Below are 25,067 nucleotides of genomic sequence, written 5' to 3' on the forward strand. Positions count from 1 at the left end.
CTATACCTTTTTATTTTTCTTTTCTTTTAAATGATACATTAATTCTGAGAAAAAAGTTAGCTGAACTATTTATTCCTATTGTCCTAAATCTCAAAGTAGCCCCATATGGCTTTAAAGTCTGTAGAAATTTCTGACTACCTTTCTCCCTCTCATCTTTTGACCTTTGATTTAGACATGAAATGATCACGTTTGCAAAGATATAGTTCTGTCAGTGGGTGTAAATTCATAGAGACATGTATGCTGTACGTTGGCCTCCTTCGTCTCACAAATTGTGATGCACGTTTTTTTTTTAATTCGTCAACCTGATCAGACCTCACAGAGGACGTGTTCTTTGTTTGGCACGTATTTGCGTCGACGGCGTCAAACCTCTCGTCTCCGTGAAAACATTGGTATTGTTTTCTAGCATCGGCAGGTCAGATGTGCTACAAGAAAAAAAACAAAAGGACCTGTAATAATTTTTTGATGAGAGCTAAGGAAAACATTAAGCAGACATTGTCACCATCACAGTTCAAGCCTTCATGATGCTTCGTTTAAATTTTTTATGTATCAGTGTGTTCCAGATAAGCTAGGTCAGCAGGCCTCTTCCAGTCACCAAATTCACCAAGTGCCAATAAAAGTTAAAACATAAAGGAAAAGGGTATTATGACCTTTAAAGAAATTGCACTACGCTGTACTGCGCATAGACATGTTTTTTATACATGAACGTTTTGTATTTACAGATTTTTAAGTGAAAAGGTCGGGTTTTTTTTTTTTTTCCCCCCTCCCCGATGAGTCTGGAGGGATCCATTCATAGGCTGACAGTGGGGAAATAAAGGGGGCCGAGCACCCCTCCCAAGGGGTTTCCCCATTAATGGCAAGTGATCTTGACAGCCACAGTCTCGTGCTCGGTGTCAGATGTTGTACTTAACACTGTAGTGCTGACAGTTGGAGTTGCGTGGTACTGGAAGTACAGTGTGGTACTCGGCGGTCGTCGATCTCTTTGCCTTGATCCTGGGATGAGCGCCACTGGCTGGAAGCGGTTCCAGCCTTATTGCAGTGATGGGGAAACACCAGTTTCAGTACATAGCTACACGTTATCATCTCGATAACAGAAGATGCTTTAAAGTGTTCATAGCCTGGAGTTTTTTTTTTGTTTTTTTTTGTTGTTTTTTTCTCACATTGTTCACATGCTTTTTAAACACACTGCTGCAAATTTGCTCTTCCTTTCATTTATTAAAAAAAAATGCTCCTGCTTCTTGACATTTTACTAAGATAATGTATTTCATGTATGTACATACAATTGTTAGTGCTGGATACCACTTTTTTGTTCAGTACATTTGGTTTGGTTGTCGATAAGAGTATGAAAAGCCACCCATTAGGTCTCTCCATCCCGTACGTAAACACCAGCAGGTCCATGTACCGAGAGCTTCAGTTGGCAGACAATGGGACACATTTAGAGGAAACAGGGCTTTTCTCCCCACTGTTCCGCTTAGTGGCAGTTTTTGTTATGAGCAATGTGGCTCACTACCCAGGGCACCACAGCTTAGGGCCAACCTGAAGATTTTTTTTTTTTCTCCCATTTGTGCACCAAACAAGTTTTTAGTTGCCTTCAGAGTTGTAAATATGGCTGAACACTGAGGCAGGCTGAAGTTGATCTTTGATTTATAACATCTATTGTGGTGCAGTTGAAAAGGGCTATTTCACAGGGTTTTTTTGTTTTTGTTTTTTAGAAATTGGAACTACATTTGATTATCACTCGTTTAATACCTAAGATCCTTAGACTGGACTGAATTATGCTATACTGCACAGATATTCTTAAAAAAAAATGTTGAGAACTATGAAACCTTTATTTGTTAAAACACACAAGAGAACTCTTATTGCTCTTTAGGCATTAGGACCACCTAAAGCTATTGCTGGGTGCCATTTAAGCAAAAACTGCCACTGGATTCTCCCATGTTGAAATTGGCCCCATTAGCTCTGCGCTTCACAATGGAGCTTGGAACTCTATTTTCAATAACTTTTTTTTTTTTTTTTTTATCCTCAAAGATCACTCGCTCTTAAACTAGAGACGCACCAGTCAAATAACCAGAGATAATAATGTACCAATTTTCACTTGATTGGCTATGATGCATCTATTTTATTCCACATTTTTTAAAATGTTTTAAGAACTCGAACATCGGTATTGTCCAGGAAATGACTGATCGGCGCACCTCTAGTTTAAATCGAAGTTTACTTCCTACAATGCATTCTCCCTAGAAGTCAGTGGATGGAGATTGACACTAACTGCTGACGGGTGTGCGGGAAACGGCAAAGTTCACACACAACATGCGGTGACAGCATAACATTTGCAGTTTCAGGGCCTTGTTGTACATAAAGCAAGATAAAGAGTTCTGTGAGGCTTTGTCACATGTTGTTTTGTTGTATCTTTGTTATACGAAAAGGAAACTTTGTCTTTTTTCTTTTTTTTTTTTTACATTACTGTTGCTCAGAATATGTTCTTTTTTTTCACTTTTAAAGGCAATTGCAAACCTATAGTGAACTGATTCAATGTATATTGTAGCTTAGTGGCAAAGGGGAGAAAAAAATTGACAACCTGTTGAATGTACAACTTATAAAAATTCATTTTGTTGTTTTCGTGTAGTTGCTGGCTAGCTTAGCCATTTTGAGAAATTGTTGTGCGTCCTTATTTTGTTTTGTTTCTTAACGCCTACAAACATCTGTCGCCACACTGATGAATCATATGGAATAACACAACCATGCAGTATTGCTTTACTATCTTTGTGCAATGACTATTTACAGCGGAACAAAAACTTTCATGCCTTTTGGTGACATTTATGATCCACTTTTATCAGTTTGTCCTCTATATTCGGCCGACTCGGTCATTTCGTGTGAGTTTGTGTACTTTTTTTTTTTTTTTTGTCTTGAATTTTTTTTGGGGTTGTGACAGGAAGTTGTCCTCAAGTCAGGATGGCTTTCAACCTTTTCGGTCACAATGGAAATTGTTACCTTTTGGGGCATCTTTATCCTGCCCAGCGCATTCCAACAGACAGCATGCTGTTCGTGTCTTTCCCCGCTTCTCCTTTCACCGCAGCAATTCCTTTTTGTGTGCTACTCAGCTTCACTGTGGTTCCACCCAAGCCTTTAGCCAGTACATTAAGCTAAACTAAACCCTTGAAATGTGCATCAAAAAAAAAAAAAGCCTTTTTGTTCTCTTACCAAATACGTCAAAATTGGTGTGCTGCTTTCCTGAATGTCAGTTTTCATTTTGTTCACTAAAGAGCAGCAGCAAAAAAACAATATATATATTTGTTCAAAATCACATGTATTTCATTGCAATGGCAGCTCCACACCTCCCTCTCCTGTGCTTGTATTGTCTGTCCAGGCGTTTGTCAAACCCCATCCTCTGATGACCTTTTTTTTTTTTTCAGTGCTGTTGTGTTTTTACTGAGCCTTACGCTTTTATTTTTCTCCCGATTGTCTGATTGAGTTTGACGACGTTGTGCATGTCTAGCATTGCTCATTCTTTTCATATTCTTTATTTTTGTGTATGTTAGGAGATACAACACTGAAGGGTTTTGTGTTAGATTTCCCCTCTCAGTATCCAGGAACTCGAGGCTGATGGTGGAAGCAAACGTACTAGGAGCGGCCTGACTACACTCAGTGCTGGAAGAGTTTTTTGGCGGAAACGTGACATCAGCCTTTGGGTCTTCACTGGAGGCCAAGATTTCTCCTGTTTTTTTGGGTGGGCTCTGCTCCTGGTCTTCATCAGCAGGCCCACACACACACAAGGAGAAAGCACTTTCTGAGCAGTGGTGCACTCAAGGAGTACTCGTATGAATGTCAAGCCTTTCACTAGTGCTTGAAAAGATGGATGAACATGTATGATGCTTATAATGTGATTGATCTGTGTGATGTAATGTGACGGTAAAGAAAAATAAACCTGAATGGAAGACGTCTGGCATCAGATTTTTTTTTGACATCCTAGGTAAAGATATGTGAAAATCTCTTAATAGTACTTAACATAGAAATACTTAACCAAATTCATGTTGCAAGAAAAAAAAATAATAATGCTGGTACAATATAAATTGTATATTTGTGTTTTGGATCTCAAGTACTTTTGAGAGCCCTAGACTTTGCCCTGTTAAACTTTTGTTTAGATGTCTAACACATAATCAAAATTCCATTATTACAATGCATTTTTCAAGTTTATAAAGATGTATTGCAGTCCAGGTTTTAAAACAAGGTTTTAAAATTCTAATACCAGGGGTCACTTTTTGAAAGGAAATAGAAATTAAACTAGAATTTTATTTAAGGATGTTTTTCACAAGTTTTTCTGGAGTGCAACATGTCTGGAGATTTAGACAAGAACATTTGACAAAAATTATCCCAACGGATTTTTTTTTTCCTTTTTCTAAATTGTCTATTGCGCCCCCCAGTGGACAAAAGGAAGCAAACAAAAAAAGCACAGTAGACACTGCTCATGTCTTTACAGCAGCAATTTCAAAATTTATTGAGACTGATTGGATTTTGCAAATAATAGTCAAGCTAATTCTTCCACTAAACATGAAGTTAGAAAGAGGCTTGGACAACTCGCGGGCTCGACCCAACATCGAAACAGAAGGCTTATGGTTGACCGTAAAAATGTTCTGTGATCAGTACTATCAACCAAAAAAACAAACAGAAAAAATAAAAAATAAAAATCAGCACAAGAGCACTTAAGTCTGCCCAAAAAACAAAACAGGAGTAAAAACAGGACAGTTTTTTCTTTTTTTTTTTTTTTCTGATTACCACATTTTGTTACAAACACAGGATTATGATAATAATCATTATAAAGTCAGTATCATATTGAACAAATATTCCCAACAAAAATAAACAAACCTCAAGCTTCAAGTGTGACCTTTTACAAATGAAAGACCCTTTGAAACTTGAAAGAGTAAATAAATAATATATAATAGTAATATAAATTCATATATATGAAGGTATACACACATCACTCTTAGTAGAAGAACAAAATCTAAAGTAAAAAGCGCCAAATTTTTTTTGTTTTGTTTTTTTTTTTTTTAAATATAGTAGAATATAGATATACCCATATCTATGGCTTCATGATTTTCACGTGTGAGTCAAGCTATACAGGCTGAATGAGGATTGCAGTTTGTACACGTCAAAGAATACCCATATTCATCTGCAAAAAGAGCAAACAGTTCCAGTTTTGCATTGTGTGGAATGAGACCGCCGTGCGCAGATGCTGAAGATGTCGCTTTGGTATGACAAAAATGAACACAGGCATGCAAGTTAAGACCACAGAATCAGGGCACGAAAGGTCAAGGAAAAGGAGGGAGGATCTAGTTGCCCCGTTATGATTTGTCTTCTCAGGAGAAAAACAAAAAACAAAACACATCTCCATAATCTCTATCCACACACACAAATATTCATCTCGCAAGCACGCGGGTGAAAGAAAATGTCATTGAGGCACATATTGAGGGGTCGATGGCGGACGTTTTCCTGAAGTACAACCCGGAATGAGGAAGAGGACATACAGCACAGGTCGTGAGAAGAGAGTAAAGTGTGGGGTGGGAAGGGTCTGGGGGAATCAAACATACATCCAGATGTCTCTCAGTGGCCATAACAGCACCGCAGGACAGAGATTTGTCACTGATCATGGGCTCCTTCCACACCCATTACTAACATTCATCAAAATGTCTACCCCATTGTCTTTTTTTTTTATTAACCCCAGAAATAAAGAGCAATTTGATAAATGGATCAAAAACACATTAAATAGCTGAGCTGCTAGAAATGAAGAAAGCATCACAAGTTGTGCTGAGGGTTTTTTTCTTCTTCTTCTTTTTGATGAGAAGTACAGTCCATGGCACTGGCAGCAGAGCAGAGAGCCTGATGTGTGCAACTATCACAGGCGACATGTTACAGCTGCAGCACTTCTTTTCCATTTTTTTATTTTTATTTTTTTAAGATTGAGATCCAAACTGCAGACTCAACACACCTGCGTTAGAGAGGAGTGTTTAGTCTGCAAACTGCTTCACTGTGTGTCACTTTAACTGTGAAGATATAAAATAAAAATCTAATCTGCTTGGAGTCTTCAAAAAACTAGCTGTTCCCTCTCACGCAGCCCTTCATTTATAACAACAATAATTAAAAAAAACAACAACAAAAAAAAAAAAACGTGCACTTCTTTACTTCTTTAATCCGATTGTGATGAATAGCGACAGGCTCGTGGGGGAAAAAAAAAAAAAAAACTAAACAAAATAAAATAAAAACAACCCAACAACGAACCGTTTACCACGACTATAAAGGCAAAAAGCACTCGTTAAAACACAGACCGCAAAACAAAAGCACTTCATGTATACTAAAGTACTAGATTGGTATATTTTTTTCTCCTTTTTTGGTTCCATAATAATCAATTAGTGTACATTAGTGGTGTAAAAAGCATAAGCTGAATAAAATGTTTCAATCAATATTCAACATAGGAGCAGGACAGTGAGTGTGTTTTTCCCCCTCAGTAGTAAAAAAAATAAAAATAAAGAAGTAAATACGACAAAAAAAAGCGTAAACCGACACAATAAAAGGTTGATAAAAAGCCCCATGGCTTGCTATCCACAAGGCAAAGTATAAAAGCTTTCTTTTTGTACAAGATATAAAATATCAAAAAAAAAGAGAAACACACAGTAAAGCTTAGCATCCAGCACTTAATAAGAATAATTAATAGTAACAACAACAACAATAATCATAGTTATTCATAATAATAAGACATGTTATCAGCCTCACTTGAATTGTCAATAACTTTTGCCAAAAAATTCAGAAATAATCTTAAAAATCAGTGTAGACTCTTTCTAGACGCCAGACTTTCATTCAAACGTACACACATGCGCACACACACACACAAGCGCACACACACACACATACGCAGACACAGAGAGGGGAAAAAAATGGTTCTCAATAAATAACAAATCAATATTACACTCTCTACAAATACTGAAATCTCTGAATTTCAAGCACAACGTTGAATCCTTTATCTTTACACCTCGCAAAGCAGGAGGAACTGGAGCACGCAAAAGAGTAACCACGAAAAGTGTCTGCATATTCTGTGTGGAGAAACTGGAATTTACACGTCTGAGTAAAGAGGAAATCAAACAAAACAGAATAAAACCAGGGAGAGAGAAAAACAAAAAAAGGTGTGAGAGACTTGGCTCACAGGTCCTATCTTCACAAACTTCAGCACGAGAGACAAGCGAGAGAGACAAAGAGTGTTTGTTAGTGTAAGGTAGGTCCACTGTGCACTCGCATCGACTGTCAGAGCAGAAACGTTTTGTTTTAAACTCCCCAATTTGTAAAAGCAAAGTTCATTCTCTGTCTCTCTCTGTCTCACACAGCCTTCATTTCCCCTTTCTTTTACATCTTTATGTACAAATCTCCAGCTTCTGTTGGAATGGATCAATAGAAACCAGGTGGTGAACTTAACAGAAGAAAAGATTAAGGACCCCACTGAAAAGGCATAGGCTCTATGATCAGCAATCTGCACAAAGATTCAGTGATTTCTATCTGGCGATAACAGTCAGAGAAGACATAAGGTACATCCTTAAAGGTAGGTGCGGTCACCGAGTTGTTCAGGTAAGTAAAGATCAGATTAAAAATGTAAACCATGGGTTCAGGACTTTGATAGGAGTCAGTTGTTATTAAAGTGCAAGTCTGTGGCAGTAGGACTCAAAAAAGAAAATGTGTCACTTGGGGCATCGCAGTCCCCCAACCCTGACACTTGATCTTTGCAATAGATTTAGACTCTCGCTTTGAGACGCCCTCGTTTCCTGGCTGTCCCCTCCCCTTACTCTGCCTGTGATCCTCGGTTTCTGCAATGATTGTGATGGCAAACATACAAAGTTGCAGTCTAGCGCCGGCTGCGTCCTTGGCAGCCCGATACCTGTTGTGACAGAGCAGAAAACGGCTGGACTCCAGCCTGAACCCTCGAGAAGAAGAAGAAACACAAAAACACTGCATCTGAAGTGGAGGAGGTAAGCGGAAAAAAGCCTTGCACTCAAGCCATCTCTTGATTACTCTTCTTCTATGGCGGTCAAGCTTGAGAAAGTGTGTATGCGTGCGTGCATGTGTGTGTGTGTGTGTGGAGTGTTTGAGTGTTTCGATCATTGTCGTGCATCACCCTACAGCATCTCCGTACAAAGGAAGGCCTGCCCACAGTGGGTGGGCGAGTGGGTAAAGTGAGCAGAGGAATCTGCCTGAGAGATCAGAGGAGATCTCCAGAGATTGGTTGACGAGCCACAAGCAGGAGGCTTGACGGGTTCTACGAGATCCAAGCAAAGTCCTTCTCACTCCCATTCTGCTGCTCCCCCTCCTGAGCCGAGGAGTCGCTCTCCTCCTTCTCATTGTCCAGTGCTCTGTGCGCCTCGGCGGCCATCCCTGAGTCCTTCCACTTCCCCGCCTCTTCCTCCCCTTCTCCCAAAATCTCACTGTCCCCTTCCACCATCATCTCCTCCTCCCCGTCCCCATCGCACTCCGCCTGGTCGTCGTGAAACCGGTCCCCAGGATAAAGCTCCTCCTCGGGGGAGATGTCCCCGCCCGTCTCCCCGTTGTGGTCCAGCAGCGCGGCCATGCCCCTGCCCGAGCAGTCGGCGCAGACCCCATGCCTCCGAGAGCCGTGTTTGATCCCAACACTCGCAGCGGACATGAAGACCCGGCTGCACACCTTGCACACGTACTTCTTGTCCTTGCTGTGGACCTGTGGGATGGAGACACAGCATTGTGTGTTTTTCAGTGACAGTTTGGATTTCAATTATTATTTTTTTTTTAAGTTTCAGTAATTCAGTTCTAAAAGTGAAGCTCATCTAAATAGATGCATGATACACCATGATTATGTATCATGAAAATGTATTTCAAGTATTTATTTTTTGTTCATTTTGATATTTATGGCTCAGAGCTAATAAAACACATTTTCTAAGAACATTTTAAGATTACATAAGCCCATTTTAAAAACTTATTTTTAACAGAAATGTCATATTATGGCCCATACAATTATGGGGAAGAGTAGCAACTTGACAGATGTCTAGTAGATCAATGACAAGGGTAAGACACACGGTCATTACTATAGAATCTGTCAGTTCACAGAATGCGCATAAAGTCACCGAATCCTAAATGTGGGGGGTCCAGAGTGAGGTTCCAGGTTCAGAGTGTGTAATCACTAAGTCAGTAAGACATGACTTACTGAGGAGTCATGTCACCTGCGAGTGTTGGTCCATTGTGTTTTTATCAAGGATGAAATCAGCACAGGTGTAAACCTGAACAATTTAGAGAACTCCATGGCTCCCTCTACTGGCAAGCTTTATGAGGAGGCCGATTTCATCTTCCAGCAGGTCTCGACTCCTGCCCACACCATCAAAAGTATCAAAACTCAGCTTAATGACCACATATGAGTGGCTTTAACTTCTCTAGCAATTTTTATTGGGCGGGCGTAATATTAAAACTTTCTAAGAATTAAAATTTGGAGTTTTCATTAATGTAAGCCATAATCATCGAACGGAACAGAAAATATCAATTTTGTTTTTTAAATTGAATAACTGATTTTTTATTTTATTTTTTGTCTTTTTTGATGACACATGCACACTTGTAACAGGACACCCCTAGGGGGCAACGGCTGCAAGATAGCACTCACCAGCGTGTGCCTCTTCATGTGTTCCCGTCTGGTGAACTTCTTGCCGCAAATTTCACATGGGTATGGCCTCTCACCGGTGTGGGATCGCATGTGCCTCTTAAGGATGCACTGGTGCATAGCAGAGAAACTGCAGTATGGGCACTTGAACTTTTTACGGATCACTGTGAAGTCGTTCACTGCAAGGACAGAAAAAGGAGGGAGGAGAAAAAGAAAAGGAAGAGGCAAAAGATTAGCTTTGAAAGAAAAAAAAAACATGACTTCTCTTTTCAGTTATTGCTTTTAATTAGCAGCATGGGCTAGAAATGTAACATCAATTCCCATGGTCATCCCAATCCCAGGCAAAGCTACAGTTGCCCTGGAAACAAGCTCTTCCTCCATGCTAAAGCAATAAAGGCATAGCGATACTATAAACACATGACACTACATTGAGTCTGCCTAAGGTGCTCTAGAAGGTCTCTGGTGTGGACTGCGAGAACACAGACAGAAAGGCAAACACAGACAATGACAAGAAAATCAGCGACACGATGGAGGGGAAACTGTATTTTACAGTGACGAGGGTTTAAAGGCACAACACACACTGTGCACATCTACTGCATATACAAAGGAGGGGGTCATCGCTTGTAATTACCTCCATCGGCTTCGGCTCTCGTTAAACATTTGACAGCACATCAAAAAAAAAGAAAAAAAAAAGAAAAAAAAAGGAAAGAAAATAGAAGAAAAAACATGCAAGGACAAATAAACCACACAACAGAGTCAGGCTTTCAAATTCTGAAGTAGACGAATTCTCGTGAATGTCAGTGTGCATGTGTGCAAAACACAAATGTTGGGGGGTGGGAGGGGGGGGGGGGGGGGAAAAAAAGGAGCTGCAACAAAATTTCAGTTTTCAACCATAATTTAATCACAGCATGAATTCTACAGTTTAAAAAAAAAACAAAAAAAAAACAAACATACAGATGTCTGAACAGTACATGGGTTTCAAAGATACATTATTCAGCCTAAATCTGGACATATCTTCCTGTACTTACACTTTTTCAAACGCATAGATACCACAACATAACAACTACCTCCGCAGATTTCCCATTCAGTTCCTGAGTTCCATCAAGCTGTGACTCTGTTCAGCTGCAAAATGTGCTACCTGAAGATGGGATTTCATAAAGCATTTGGCAGTTGGGAGTTTTCTGTGCATTTGCAACAGAAAAGGGACAAATTATCCCAATGGGCTCAAGTTTTGCTTTAATAAAGAGCACCTAAAAAGACAAAAGCAGGTGAATACCTGAATCATGGGTATCTTCTTCAAGGTATAGGTGTATTTGAGAAACTTTTGCTGTAACAAGACAATGTGGCAAGAAAAAAATAGGAAGTGAACACAGTTTTTCTCAGTATATTTGTTTCTAATGCTTCCACAGACAAAGTTCCAAAGCAGATGTTGATAAAAAAAAACCCAAGTAATCCACTACCACAAAGAAATACATCTATGAATTACGTTGTAGGAAATAAGGTGAAATAACGCAGAGTAGTTGTGATGAAAAGAAGCTTTAACAATACACAAAAACCCAAGAGAACAACTAAAATCTCCCATTATTTAGAAAGCAAATACCCCGCCTATCATTGTCAGAAAATATCAGCTGTTTTGGTCCTGAGTGATGAATTCTAAAAAGTTTTCTCTCATTACCAAGATATCACACAACAAGCTCCAAGACATCACTTATGGAGCCCTTTCTAAATCTCCTAAAGTCCCAATGCGTACTGTACAGGTTAAAAATCTGGACGTGGAAAGATTATGACTTTACAACATGCCAGCCGCATCCTGGTGCTCAATGCAAGACAAAACCATTGCAAGACAATATCAGAAGAACAATCAGAATTGTCTAAGGGTCAGGGGTCACTTACAGAGAACTTTAGAAAGCCCAAAAACAAAAAGGCAAGCACACTACCAAATGGCCACTGTGCACACTCACTGCACAAGACTCCATTGTTGGAGGAATAAAACAATTCAAAGCTCTTTCAAAATTAGCAGCAGAACATGTGGACAAGCTCATGAAATAATAGTTTGGTCATATGGGACTAAAATGACCCTCTTTGGACGTCACTGCACCCAGTGCGTTTGGAGACGGAATGGTGCTAAACTTCACCACAAAAACTCTGCACCACCAGTGACGTTTAAAGGTGCGTATGTCATGCGATGGTTTTCCAAACACAGCAGACTTCATACGGTTAAAAGGAAGGATAGATGGAGAATTTTACCGAGACATCCTTTATAAGACCCTGAAGTGAGTGGGATGTTATGTCCTACAATGTTCCCAAACACACAACAACAAAAACTTAAAATCCACAGAAAGCTTCTCGATTGGTCCAGTTAATTACTTGAGTTGTGTACAATTTATCTGTGGACAGAACTAAAGTGCCCCTCTCTCATAACCCTCTTTCCTGTCAAAGTACTTTCATATAAAGGCCACTAGAGCCAACAAAACCTTTAAAAAAAAAAAAAGACCTCCTGAAGATTTGAAGTCAGTTTTTGTTGAAATATGGGTCAAAATTACACCAGAGTGATACATGCCACTAGTTTTTCTAAAAAAAAGATGTCCTCAAGATGTTATTGCCAAAAACGATTTTTGTAGTAAATACTCGATTCATTTCAGTAAACGTGTCTTCGTACTTATGGCAATACTTTGTCAATCCACTTTATCACACACACATTTTTAAGTTAATTTGTGATTCTTTGTAGGTGTGTATTGCTTAGGTCGTTACCAACATCTGACATGAATTTCATTTCAATACCCCAGTGACAAATACATTTACTGAGAAAGACAAGTTTTCAATATCGGGTTTTACTGTATTTTGCTGCTCAACTATCGTAAACTCAAAGCAAAAGTGTTTTGGCAGAAACTGGTGCGAATTCACATTAGCAATGATTGTCAAGCTCTTGTTCAGTCCAACTGCTGCTCACCAACACAGCCCTCACTGTCTCCCTTATTATTATTCATATGCGTTTTTCCACTTGTCTCACTTGATTCCCCATTTTCTGCCCGGAGCACACCACAGCGCCATTATCGCTCTGCATCCGTGACATCACTGAGCTCCACTGGTTTAACAGGCCTCTGCCCCTCGGCCCTTGCTTCCACTTCAGATGTGGGGGTCAAGAGGTCAACAGGGGGGCCGAAGCCGTGGAGGACCGATTACTGACCAGGTCCTGCCCTGCTCGGCCACTACAGCACTCACAGATCTGGATCTAAGAAGGTGGCCGGAATAAAGAGAGAAAATGACACCAACCAACCCCCATCCAAGCTGCTGCTGGCCTATTGTTTTAAGCAGGCTTTGTCTTCTTCAGCACATCCTCTCCATCTGTGCTCATCTGACAGCTTCAGGGCGTCAGAGCGACTGCTGTGAGTCCATCTTATCTGGACCTATCACAGGATTTTTTAGAAACTATCTTCCAATTCTATATAATAGTGACTCGGGTGCAAAAAGTCTTATTCTCTTCTCTTTTTGCAGTCCTGCAAAGTTCCTGCAGGTGGTGTGGTTGTTTGGGCTTCAACCCACTATGGCTGACAGGTATGGGTTCCGTTTTAACGTCTTTGTGCACGTAATGCATGGGTGGACACAAAGATTGAGATCTCTCTGCCTAAAAAGGAGATGAAAGCGTTAGTCACAGTGGTGACTGGTGACAGAGAACCAGGCAAGTGGTTCAAGTTGAGGAAGTGAAAATCCCCCCCCCCCCCCCGTCTGTCGGCTCGGCACGGCAGTGAAAAGTTATTCACCTGGTTTATGGGTTCAGATAGTTCTTACTAAAACTATTCAAACATTGCATAAATTATGGGTCAAAAGTTTAATGGGTGTTCCGTTGGATTCATTTTGCATAGCAATTGTGCACTTCTGACAAATTGTCATAAGTTTAAATGGGTTATTATTACATAATACTAATGGAATGATATTTAACAAGGTGTAAAAAAAAAAAGAAAAAAAAAAGAAAAGTGCTCCACACGTTTGATCATAAGGAATTCTTCCATTCCGAGATAATAACACTACAAAGCATTTTTGGCATGAATGTGAAATGTAAGTGAAGGTATAATTCTAACTACAAATGGGTATGAGTGACTCTACAGGCCTTCCACGTCGATACTGCCATTGTAACTGTCAACTTTCAGGTGTTGGTTTAGCCGCCACAGCGGGTCTGTAAGCCCACCCTGAGACATTTCCATTCCAGTGCTGCCTCCCAGTATGGCTCCTGGCACTAAGGCCACCTGGCAGCACACTTTAACGTGCGTTGCCAGGTTCTTCTGGGTGCTAAAAGCCTTGGCACAGGCCGGGCAGGTGTGCCCTCTCTCTTTGGAGTGCACAGAGGACAGGTGCCGGTGCAGGTCTGTGCGATCCCGAAAGTGCTTCAGGCAGTACACACATTGCATCAGCTTCTTCTTAAAGTGGATGGTCTTCTCGTGACGGTCCGCGTTGGATTTGAGGGTGAAGCTGGCGGGGCAGTGGGAGCAGAAGTAGCGGGCCGGAACGGGCTCACCCACTCCGGGGCGGTAGAGGGTCTGCCCAAAGAGGGGAGGCTGGGGCTGCGACTGGTGACGCGGCTGGATTGGCTGGTGGAGAGGACCCGGCATGCCTGGCCAGTCCAGGGACAGGGCCATCAGAGACAGGGTGTGGTGGTACTCGTGTTCCCTGAGATGCTCCAGGCTGCTGAACAGCCGTTTGCACAGGGAGCAGGCGAGCCCCTGTGAGAAGCCACCGTGCTCTGGCAGGACTTTTTCCCCTGATCCAGCCTCCTCACCCAGCGCGAGCGGCCCTTTAGATCCCGTGCCAGGTACGGACACTGACGCAGGCACTGACGAGCCACCGGCACAACTCCCCTCGCCCATCTGATCCCTCTCGACAGGGGACTGGTCATCTTCCAAAGCTGAAATAGCAAGGAGTTTAAGTCAGAAACAAAAAGGACACTCCAATTTTGACACATTCTCTATATGTTAAGTTTTGAACTTTACCTGTGCTGCAGTCTTTCATGTCTTCTCTCTCCTTTATGCTCCCCTGTAAGCACAAAATATTCCGTTATGCGACACACATTTGTGCAATCTGTAAGGAATGTTGTCTGGGCATGCAGAAGGCAGGGAGGGGGTAAAGCTGTGAAAGCAAACCCTTTTTATAACATGCATAAACCAGATATAAAGAAATAAAAAGTTCAAAGAAGGAAAACATGGTCATAATTATGCAAAAACTGGTTAAAAGAGGGAGAAACAGGAAGAGAGCAAACAACAAAAACTGCAGTCATAAAAGAGTTTAAGATACTACATAATTTTAGGGGCTGACACTGATAAGTAGAGATGTTATTAATGGGTACACTAAGGACTTTTAAAATTAGGCTTGTTGAAAGGTTACCTGCAGTTGCTTACTTTAGCGTGAGTCTGTATTACTTGTCCATGAGGCTAAAGCTAACAGCTAGCCAGAGAGGGACAAAGACCAAGGTTCCAAATATTTTTATATTTCTAAATCAAACACTTTCCTAGATTAACATTTCTCAATTTTTCTGTCAGTTTTGACAACATTCTGAACAATTCATCGCAAAACATTTAGCTCAGTTGTTATTATTATTATTATTTGTACATTTTACAAATCACGAAGCAACATGATGACCTTTAATTTGATACTGTGGTAAAAGACAGTTTAAGTGTCACTGATTTGCTTGCCCTCTGCAGGTCACGTTTAAAATCCTCAACAAAACCGGTTTAGAGGAAAAACCGTAGCGAAAAGGTTCTTTTTAAAATTTTGAATAAGTGGGAATTTATTGGTTGATTCCATCATTAAGTCAAATACAAAATAGCAGTCTATGATTTTTGACAAAACAGGAGTTTTGGCAAGTCAAACACAAAATAAGCCACTACATACAGATTGTATTTCAAGGTCCTTAATTTTACATACAACTTGGAATTTGATGGGAAGAATAAACCACGGAACATCAAAGTGTCTATGCAAACACTGATTTATGAGCTTAAAAAACTCTGGCCACAGTTGTAGTGTGTGTAGATTTACATAAAAGCTGAGGATTATTTACACATAAAACAGAGGAAGGTGGTGGTGCAGCACCAATGATCTTCCTGTGTGAAACACAGAACAAAGCATTTAAAGAGTTTCTGGTCAGGGCAGCGACCTTGCAGAAAAGCACGGCGGTGTAAAAATCAATAAAACAGTGTTACCTTAAAGCACAAGAATAATTTAGTTTTTCGCCTTTACATTCTACAGTTACTCTGACTGACAATGCTTTACATGTTCTGTTCTTTATAAAGTTGCAGCTGTTGAATATTTTAATAATCAAACACTCAGGTAACCGAGTAATCAAATATGCATGTAGTACACCCGGTGTCCAGATTTTCTGAGATTTTTTTTGTGGAGTTTGCTTATTTATATTTATGATGACAAAAGAAAAATAAGCAAAAGCTGTGTCCTTGCTTTCCCCCTGTCAGAACTGAATCTATATTTAAGATTGGGCGGGATTTGATTACACGCTTCTGTCTATTTGTCTTGCAAAGTGGATTAAAATTAAACTTCTTTTGAATTGGCCCTGTATAAACAAACTGGAATTAACTCAGTAAAATGGTGCACATTCCCATGCACATTCAAATCCATCATCTACGGCCCAATTAGAAATGCATAATCTTGATCTTATGTCTTTGTTCAAAGATGAGTTGTCAGGATGTCTTGAGCGTCAACTCCTCCCCAACAGGTATTTAGAGAGTGAACAACCTAAAGTTGTTCGATAGTTCCCAATATTTTCGTCTGCGTTGTTTTGGAAAAATATTTGGTAAAAAAAAATAAATCTAACGGCAGGGGGGCTGGGCATAGGATCATAGGAATTTGAAATATAGAAGACCACCAGCTTGAGATTCTTTAATTTGAATATGTCAGGTTCATTAAAAAAGGGATTTATTTCCTCCTGGGCTTGCTAGAAAATCTGTATTTACAGGCGCTTAAAGCCACTGGATTGTTCAATCTGCAGAACAGAGAATCTGAGAAACTGTGATAGTTGTTATCCATGAAAGAAATGATCATGTAAAGAATATACAACTGTAGAGTAGGGAAAGCAGTGAATTTAAAATGCTTTCCTTCCTACGGTATTTTTAGAAATTGAGTCATTTGAGGTATTGATTCAGACCGATGTTTCCGTGCATAATTCTCACAGGAAGATCACTTTTGGCACCCCACCTGCCACCTTCATTAACCATGCAAAAGAGTTGTTGGTTTTGGTGAAAAGCATCATCAAATGCAAACATTACCACAGCTTAACAGTTCATTTTCATTAAACCTCTGGGATGTTTTTTTCTTTTCTTTTTCTTTTTTAAGACTGGAGTTATTTAAGATACTAAAAATCAGCTTTGGTTTTGTACCCCCCTGTGCAAACCATTAGCTTTAGGCTGCAGGACCAAATAAAATTGACACTTAATGAACTTCCCCAGAGCGGTATCTGCTGCAGGTCACCTACATCTCACTTCGAAAGTCCAAAACTATCTATTCAATGCAGGGATGGGAAACTACAATCCTCAAGTGTCGGGGTTCTGCGTGATTTCTATCCATGCTTCAAACGATTAAATTACTTCCTTGCATGTCTTTAAGTTCTAAGGAGGCCTGGTAACAAACCATTTGATTCTGATGTGTTGAACCAAGAAGAACTAGAAAAGATGCAGGATAACAACCCTTAAGAAATGACTTTTTTAATACCGTCTAACTAATGCTCGCAGATCTTTCGAGGTCTCAGTAAGGTGCAGCCAAAACCCATCTCATCCCTTCTGCACCAGAGTAAAACTCTACCCCCGTCTATCCACACCATACCCGTGCCATTCCTTCACCCCCGCCTATTTACTCAGCTCCTTCACTCTTCCTCCTCCTCCTCCTCTCTAAGAACAGAACACCATGCACTGGGCAAACAGATGGCTTGTCCGTAGAGATAGGAAGGCTTGTTGGGAGGCAGGTCCACTGAAATCAAATGCTGCTCCTAAATGCTTGCTCACACGCACACAAACTGGCACAACACACACACACACGTGCGCACGCACACACACGCCCACTCTCCTCCACATACACACAGAAACACTCACACACACCTACACACACACACAGCAGAACAAACAATTTCCTGAGCCACAAGACCAAACCTCTCTTTGTCTTCTAGTATTGATTCTACTCGGTCTCATCACACTACCTTTGCCCGTTATCTGCTATCTCTGGGCGCATGCTGCCATTGTGACTAAAGGTGTCATCTCTGATGTAACCACTATAAACTACATTATCTCTAATGCCATGCAAAGACGCCCTGCTTCAAGGCAAACTTGGGTCTGGCTATATTAAAAGACTGCCTGAGAAAGGAGACTAGAGGGAAGGGTGACAGCGATCTGAAAGAAACAGAGTCAAAAGCATAAAAGAAAGGCAAAAGAAAAACACAGGCAGCTTTGTTAACTTCAGTGCAGCAGGAAATGTAGCATATTTACACAAGAAAGAGACACAGAAAAGGGCTGAATGAGATATAGAGGTGCAACATGATGAAAAATTACCCCCCATTAACTTTTTTTTTTTTTTTTTGCACCTCTCAACGAGGCATGGACCGGTAAGAGATTCTCATGGTATGATAACCTGATGTTAAAGTGCCACTAATTCACAATATTGTTGTACTGAGACAAAAAAACAAAACAAAAAACAAACTAATTGCTTTTTGTTATGAACAGAAAACTACAATGTTGCCTAATGGATTGTTTATATCTATGCATAGCTCAGTGTTTTGCTGGTCAGGATTGAGCTGCAGGTTTTACAGGTTTAAGAAGGGAACCTGGACATTCCTCTCTGGCTTGTTTTGGTGGGATCCCGAGGCGTCCCCAGGGAAACGTGGTATCTCTAATGAGTTCTTGGTGTGCCACGTGGTTTCCTCCCTGTACGGCATCTCGAGATAACCTCCAAAGGGAGGCATCCTGATTAGATACCTGAATCACCTCAAGTGACTCTTTTCAGTGTGCAGCTCAGAACACTTCACCCCAACGCCAAGTCTGAGATCAGCGACCTTGCAGGGAAACTTTATTCAACCACTTTTTCCCCGGGTCTCATTTTTCTGCATCTTTTGTCTATAGGTGAGTGCCAAAACATAGACAAACAAGAAATTAGAGAGCTTTGCTTTATGGCTCTTTCCCTCTTTCCACCCTGACAGACTGGAACCACAGTAAGGTAAAATTGTCACCAATGTTCCTGCTCAACCCAATCAATTTCTAACGACAAGATACTCCTCACCTTGAAGCTTCGGTTAGTAACTTTTTTAATAATATGTTGTTTTTTTTTGTTTTTTTTTTACATATTTGTTAAAACTCTCTTTATGTCATGATATTATAGTGTGTGACAGATAAATTGTGAAAAAGTCAATACTTTTTGGTCAAATGGTCATCCTACTGCCATTTGCAGAAATGCATCCCTCGGTCAGAAACAACCAATCAGAGCCAGGAGGAGGGTCTTTACGTGCTACTGATTGGTCGTTTCTGACCGGAGTCATGTATTTCTGCAGATGGCAGTAGGACCACAGAGGAAGGAGGCAGGGGAGCTTGATTTTTTTTTTTCCCCACAGGTTATCTGAATCATATTATCCTTCCATGACATAGTGTCAGTTTTGACAAATATATAAAAAACATTAAAAAAAAAAAAAAAACTTACCAACTGCAGCTTTATGGCATAAATTGACCTCCGACTTTGAGGAAACAGCCCACCTACTTCTATTCTCTCAACTGAGAACCTTGACATTAGAATGTTTTCCTTTCTCTTTTAGTGTTTACTGTTCTTAGAAAGGTAAAATATTTCCAAACGTCTGAGTTTGTCTTTGCTGTAGCAAAGAAAATAAGTGAGATATGCTTCTTTCAGCCATCTTACAGGCAGTGTGCAAAAACAGGTGGAGAATCGGGGAACGTGGCACTACTTAATGTTCCACAGGGAGGCAATATTTTGGTTTGCCTTGGCACTCTTTCTGTAGCATCTAATTTCACTCTAAACCCAAGTAAATATATGACAAAAAAATCTTTTGGAAGGATATTTAAAAAAAAACAACCTTCCCACCAGTAACCGGCCCATGCCTAGTCTCAACCCCCTTGAGTGTGTAGCAGGCTGAAGTTGCCCCCTGGGTGCTAAACTCCTTGTTCCAAACTTTTATCTCTCAGGCGGAGTGGCACCCAGTGAGCAGCCTGCACTGTGGAGCTGACCTTAGCTCGGTGTGCTTACCTCCGGCAAGGCGGAGGGCTCTGCGCCCTCGGGAGCCTCTTCTACTTCCATGTCCAGTCCTTCTGAGTGCAGCGGTGTCGCCCCGGCCCGCAGCCCAGGGGCCTCCAGGGGCCGAGGCTCGGCTAGGTGCAGTGGTGTGGGCGGAGAGGGTGGGCAGTATGCTGATGTTGATGATGGCAGATGGGGTGGTGGTGGTGGTGGTGGAGGTGGTGGTGATGGTGGTAGATGAGGAGGAAGAAGAGGAAGAGGAGGAGAGGAACCAGCGCCCTGTTTGTTATGAACAGCGGCCCCCGTGGCCCCTGGCCGGAGTGCGCTGCAGTAGTTGTTGGAGCGGAGCCCTGAGGAGCACAGGAAACGAGTCTCACCCACCCACTCACGTACAACTGCAACCCTGCTAGCAGCTGGGCCACCAGAACACAACGGGAGAGAGTGGGCAGGGGGGCACACAGAGGCTGCCAGTGCTACGCTAACAAACACTGCAGAGAGGGGGAGGAAGAAAAACTCAAAAGTTTCACTTTCCACCAGCTGAGGGGAAAGGGTTAGGACTTCTCTTCTCTCTTTCTCTCTCCCTTTTTTTTTTCCTTTGCTCCTCTGCTCTCCTTCTCCTTCCACCCACATGTGTGCGCAGAAGATGGCAGCATGTGTGTGTTTTGGGAGAGCATGTGCGTGTGTGTTTGTGTGCGGCAGTGAAATGCTTATAAGGAGAGAGGGCTTGAGGATCCTCTGTAGCGTGGAGGGAAATAGTTTTGGAGAAGAGCCATCTTGCAGCTCAGCTGAACACTTTTTGTACAAGCTGGGCAAAGGATGACTACAAGAAGCGTGTAAGATGTTTACCAGCAACAAGTGAAGGCACGCTGGCTGGAGAATTTGAAATTTCAGTTCATACACACGAGCGTTTCTGCTAACATTAATATCACCGTTAGCTCGCAGCACAAGTGAAACTCTTTCTCTCGTAACAAGATAGTCTGTTGCAAGTTGTCCTGCAGTATGTTTGTGTTTGGGGGGGGGGGATTTCTCCGGAGTTATGCAGTGGGTTCGCCATTCGCTGCCCTCCTCTGCACAATGGATAGAATCACACATACATGAGGTTTGATTCCTGGAATGTTAAACTACCACGCCTGACACTCCCCACTCCCACTGAATGAGAACACACACAAGAGTCGAAATCCCTGTCCTCCTTCTCGCCCACCCCAGCAGAGGCAGAGGGAAAAACCTTAGGAGCGTGGAAGGGGAAGTGGAGGCGGAGAGTAAACGAATGAGCCACAGGTGAGGCAGAGCAGCTCATTAACTAATGGCGTTCTGGCAGAAGACACCTGTCAGACGCGTTATTATGGAATAACTCCCGTTGTTAGCTGGCTCTAACGGCGTCTGAGTTTTACTGAGTTAAGACAAACTCAGGTTGTGGCGTGACTAAGCCATCTAATTGGACTGCTGTCCTGGTATAAGATATACAAGCATTTCAGGGGAATCAATTTATTGACAGAAGTGTGTCAGCTACATTAGTTAGCAGCACGTATCTTCTATTCCACCTTCCTTAGTTTCCCAGTGTATGGTTGTTGATTTATTTTTATTTTCCCAAGTGAACTACATTGTTTATATTTACTTTTAAATTTTCCAACACACCAGGCTTTTTTAATGTCGCTTACATTTAACAAGATTTGGATAAGCATCTTTAATTCAAGTCAGAGGTACTGACAGACATAAAACCATACAAGAACATATGGTTCAAATGTAAATATAGTCTAAACACACATTTCTATTTTCATTTATGTATATGTACATTGAACCACAAGTTTAAATGAGGTTTCAAATGTATTAATGTATACAAATACACTTTTTTTTCTCACTGTGACATCAGACTAAACTTTTCTTGTTTTAGGTTAGTAATGATACCATAATTATTACTATTTGACAAATGCCAGAATAAATAGGTCTGTGTTACTTTCTGTACCCTGCTGTACACTACATATTGTGTCTTTAAACAATACTACTATTGTTTAAAGACATAATGTTTGTGAAAACTTGGATCATGATGATATCATGGCATTTTAAGTTTCTGATGGGTTCATTAACAACATTTGAGTAAAACAATGACACCACTGTGGATGAATCCCGAGTCGACACCAAACACATATTTGAGATATTTGGATACTTGTTGACCTTTATAAATCTGGTTAACCCTCAGGTGTCTTTCATGACTGAAAGTGAAATATTCATTTGTTCAAACACTTATAGCAAGTATAAACGGTGTGGGAATGCCCAGCTGTCATATTGCATCCAGGAGATGGATATTTTTGTGGTGTGAAACGTGCATCTAAAAACCCAGAACAAAAGCAAAAGGTTGGCTGAAGTTGGTGTCATTATACACAATGACACATTGACTTTTGTACCAAAATGGGTTGAAAGTTCAGTCAGGGAGGAAGAAGTCATAATATCAAAAGCAAGATAAAAAAGCCAGATTTCAGCTTGCAAAGGCACACAATAATGGACACCTTTAATTTATGGCCTCTGGTATTTGGCCACTATGACAATTATTACATTTGGAAGAAAAATGAAGTTTTGGAAGCTGAAGAACACCATCCTAAGTGACAAAAAAGAGGGTGGCAGCATTATGTTGTGTTTATTTTTAATTATTATTTTTTTTTGTAAGGCTTTATTGGCTCTAGTGGCCTTTATTTGATAGTGAATTGACAGAAAAGTGGGCAATGAGAGAAGGGGAAAGACATGTGGCAAAGGCCACCAGGCCAGGAATCGAACTTGCAGCAGCCGCGTTATGGGCCACACGTGGGCTGTGCTTAACCCCTGTACCACCACAGCACCCCATAGTGTTGTGCTGTTTTTTTTTTTGTTTTTTTGTTTTTTTAATTGCAAGCACACTTCATTAAATAGATGGTATCACAAGGAAAGAACATTTTATGTAAATATTAAAGCAATATCTCAAGACATCAGTCAAGCGACATTAGGAGTAACAGCTTGGCACAAATAGACATGTAAATGGATAACTAGCCTAAGTATAAAAGCAAGGTAACTACAAAGCAGCTTATGGCCAATAAAGTTAATATTTTGGAGGAGACATGCCAATGCCCTGGTCTCTTTTCCATTTGTTGAAATGTATTCAGGACATTTTTTTGAGGGCAAAAAATATATTTTCTTTGGATTTTACTATTGTTAAGCACATCATTCATTTTTGTCCTTTGTTCATTATTTATAATCTTGGGGTTAATTTTTTTTGTCTACATCCAGCATCTGCCCATCAACATGACAATCACTGTTTCCTTTAACCCAGTTTAGGTAATCAGTACTTTTTTTTTCTCTAAATAGTGCTTGTCTATTTGTTTGTTTGACAATGCCTCCTGTTTGAACTTTGTGTTAATCACTTTGTTTTGAACTTCACCATGTGTGAGGGCTCTTTAAAAAAGACTGATGGATTTCTCACAAATTTCCGATTTTCCAGAAATCTGGCAAGCTTTAAAGAATAGTCATCACACCAAAGTGACTTACTACATGGAAAATAGAGGTCATAACAAAAAAAAAATCTATTCCATGTGACTATAGGCTGAAGGAGCAAGCTGACCTTGTAAGAACCTGTTTCCTTTACTCCATCTGCCACTAAAATGGGGTCAAGACTTATACGGTTCTAAGCTTTAGAAAAGCAGCTCCCTTAAGTTGAATATCCTAACTAATTACCTAAAACTTCATAAGTTTGTTAGTAGAAAAAAGGCTTAATGACATCTTGTTAGCAATGACCCTTTTGAAAGTTTATTCTCTTTCAGAGTTTTGAAAATTAACACAAAGTAACTAAAACTGTGCAGTTTGGAGGTACATTCCCGTTCTGCCGTCATGCTACTTTCCAATTCACCAAATTTCTACTTCATTCATGTGAGCACTTTAAAAGATTTGTTACCGTTACCTGATTTTTGATTTTGTTGAGAACACAACGGTGGATCAAATTATGGCATAAATCACAGAAATAAAATGTTGTGTTTCTATTTTCAAGCATCTTAACAAAAACCCAGATAACAAAAGTCATTTGAATGTTGAGTAGTCATGGAGCAGAGGCTGCCACATTTCAAACCACTCTTTGGATAATCAACCGAGCACCAACAGCTCCACACATCAGAGTTAACTGAAAGCACAGCACTATGCTCGAAGCTCTGAAGCAGAAAAATGAGGACCAACCACACAAAGTAATAAGTTTGGTTTTGTGTTAAGTGTTCATTATTAAAACAAGTCAGCAAACTATTAGTAACTGTAAGTTACTTAAATCCAGTGTGTTTATTTTTACCTCAAGTGGGTCAGCAAGCACCAACTTTATCCAACTGTGAGATGCGAAGGGTAGCTTTTATGTTTTGTCCCAGGCTACATCCCTGTAGCCCCAGAATTTGGACACTTCCATTGTAACTAGACTACAGCAAGACTTGTGTTTTAGATGAGCAACATCTCCACCTGGGTTTTGATCTCCTTTGCCATAGAAAAGAACTGGCAATCACAATTATGTGAATTAGAATCAGTTGTGCAAACTATACTGTGTATTACTAGTCTTAATTAAATTCACACAAGGAAGGATCACATCTCTCTAAATGTGATATCTAGAGGTTAGGTACAATTTCTTCTAAAAGCACATTTGTTCTCTTCGGGTTACCTTTACTGGGATATTGTCACTTCTTTGTAAATTAAGGCAAAACCGTTTTCTCACCTTTGCTTTGAGAAAATACCTCTTATCATTACTAATGTTATAAAGAACTTTTGCTGTGAATCATTTGCCTGGGAAGTGGAAACTCAGATATGGAGTGATATTACACCCAACACTGAATTTTTTCAGTTATTGTACAAGTGGGCTAACTGTTAGAAATACCAATCAACGAGGATATATTTCTCTATATTTTCATGTATATCTGTCTGTGAATGTGTTCCCAAATAATTATAAGTGCAATTGATTAAGTGAGATATAAGCTGTGAAAAGTGAAAATAAGGATCTAATGACTAAAATGTTTACAAAGTCTTTATTGCAGGACTCATACACTTTATAATGGATTTTGGGTTTGAGATGGGTGAGAAACCTTCCCAAATCTAGATAGTTTCAGGCAATTATTCTGACCAATTCCGACTTCCTGTAACTGGAGCCAGGTCCCAGAACCTTTGGAAAGTTTAAATAAAAAGGCACAGGACTTAAAAGACATCC

General features: G+C 40.5%; 1 protein-coding gene across 2 annotated transcripts in view; it reads right to left on the minus strand.

Annotated features, from left to right (window-relative positions):
- Window positions 1-4,457: 4,457 nt before the first annotated feature.
- zbtb46 (zinc finger and BTB domain containing 46) overlaps window positions 4,458-25,067 on the minus strand; it is a 99,455-nt gene continuing 78,845 nt past the window's right edge. The window contains exons 5-9 of one of the 2 annotated variants that reach the window (XM_015054394.1): window positions 19,886-20,223; window positions 14,635-14,677; window positions 14,424-14,549; window positions 9,653-9,828; window positions 4,458-8,722 (exon numbers count right to left, since the gene is read on the minus strand). In XM_015054394.1, the coding sequence (XP_014909880.1) occupies window positions 8,288-8,722; window positions 9,653-9,828; window positions 14,424-14,549; window positions 14,635-14,677; window positions 19,886-20,223 (1,118 nt within the window). In that variant the 3' untranslated portion in view covers window positions 4,458-8,287. The remainder of the gene's footprint in view (window positions 8,723-9,652; window positions 9,829-14,423; window positions 14,550-14,634; window positions 14,678-19,885; window positions 20,224-25,067) is intronic. The other variant, XM_015054401.1, reaches the window with a different exon arrangement.

Source organism: Poecilia latipinna, unplaced genomic scaffold (genome assembly GCF_001443285.1).
Source record: "Poecilia latipinna isolate Pla-1442-1.1 unplaced genomic scaffold, P_latipinna-1.0 Scaffold56, whole genome shotgun sequence".
Classification (NCBI taxonomy): domain Eukaryota; kingdom Metazoa; phylum Chordata; class Actinopteri; order Cyprinodontiformes; family Poeciliidae; genus Poecilia; species Poecilia latipinna.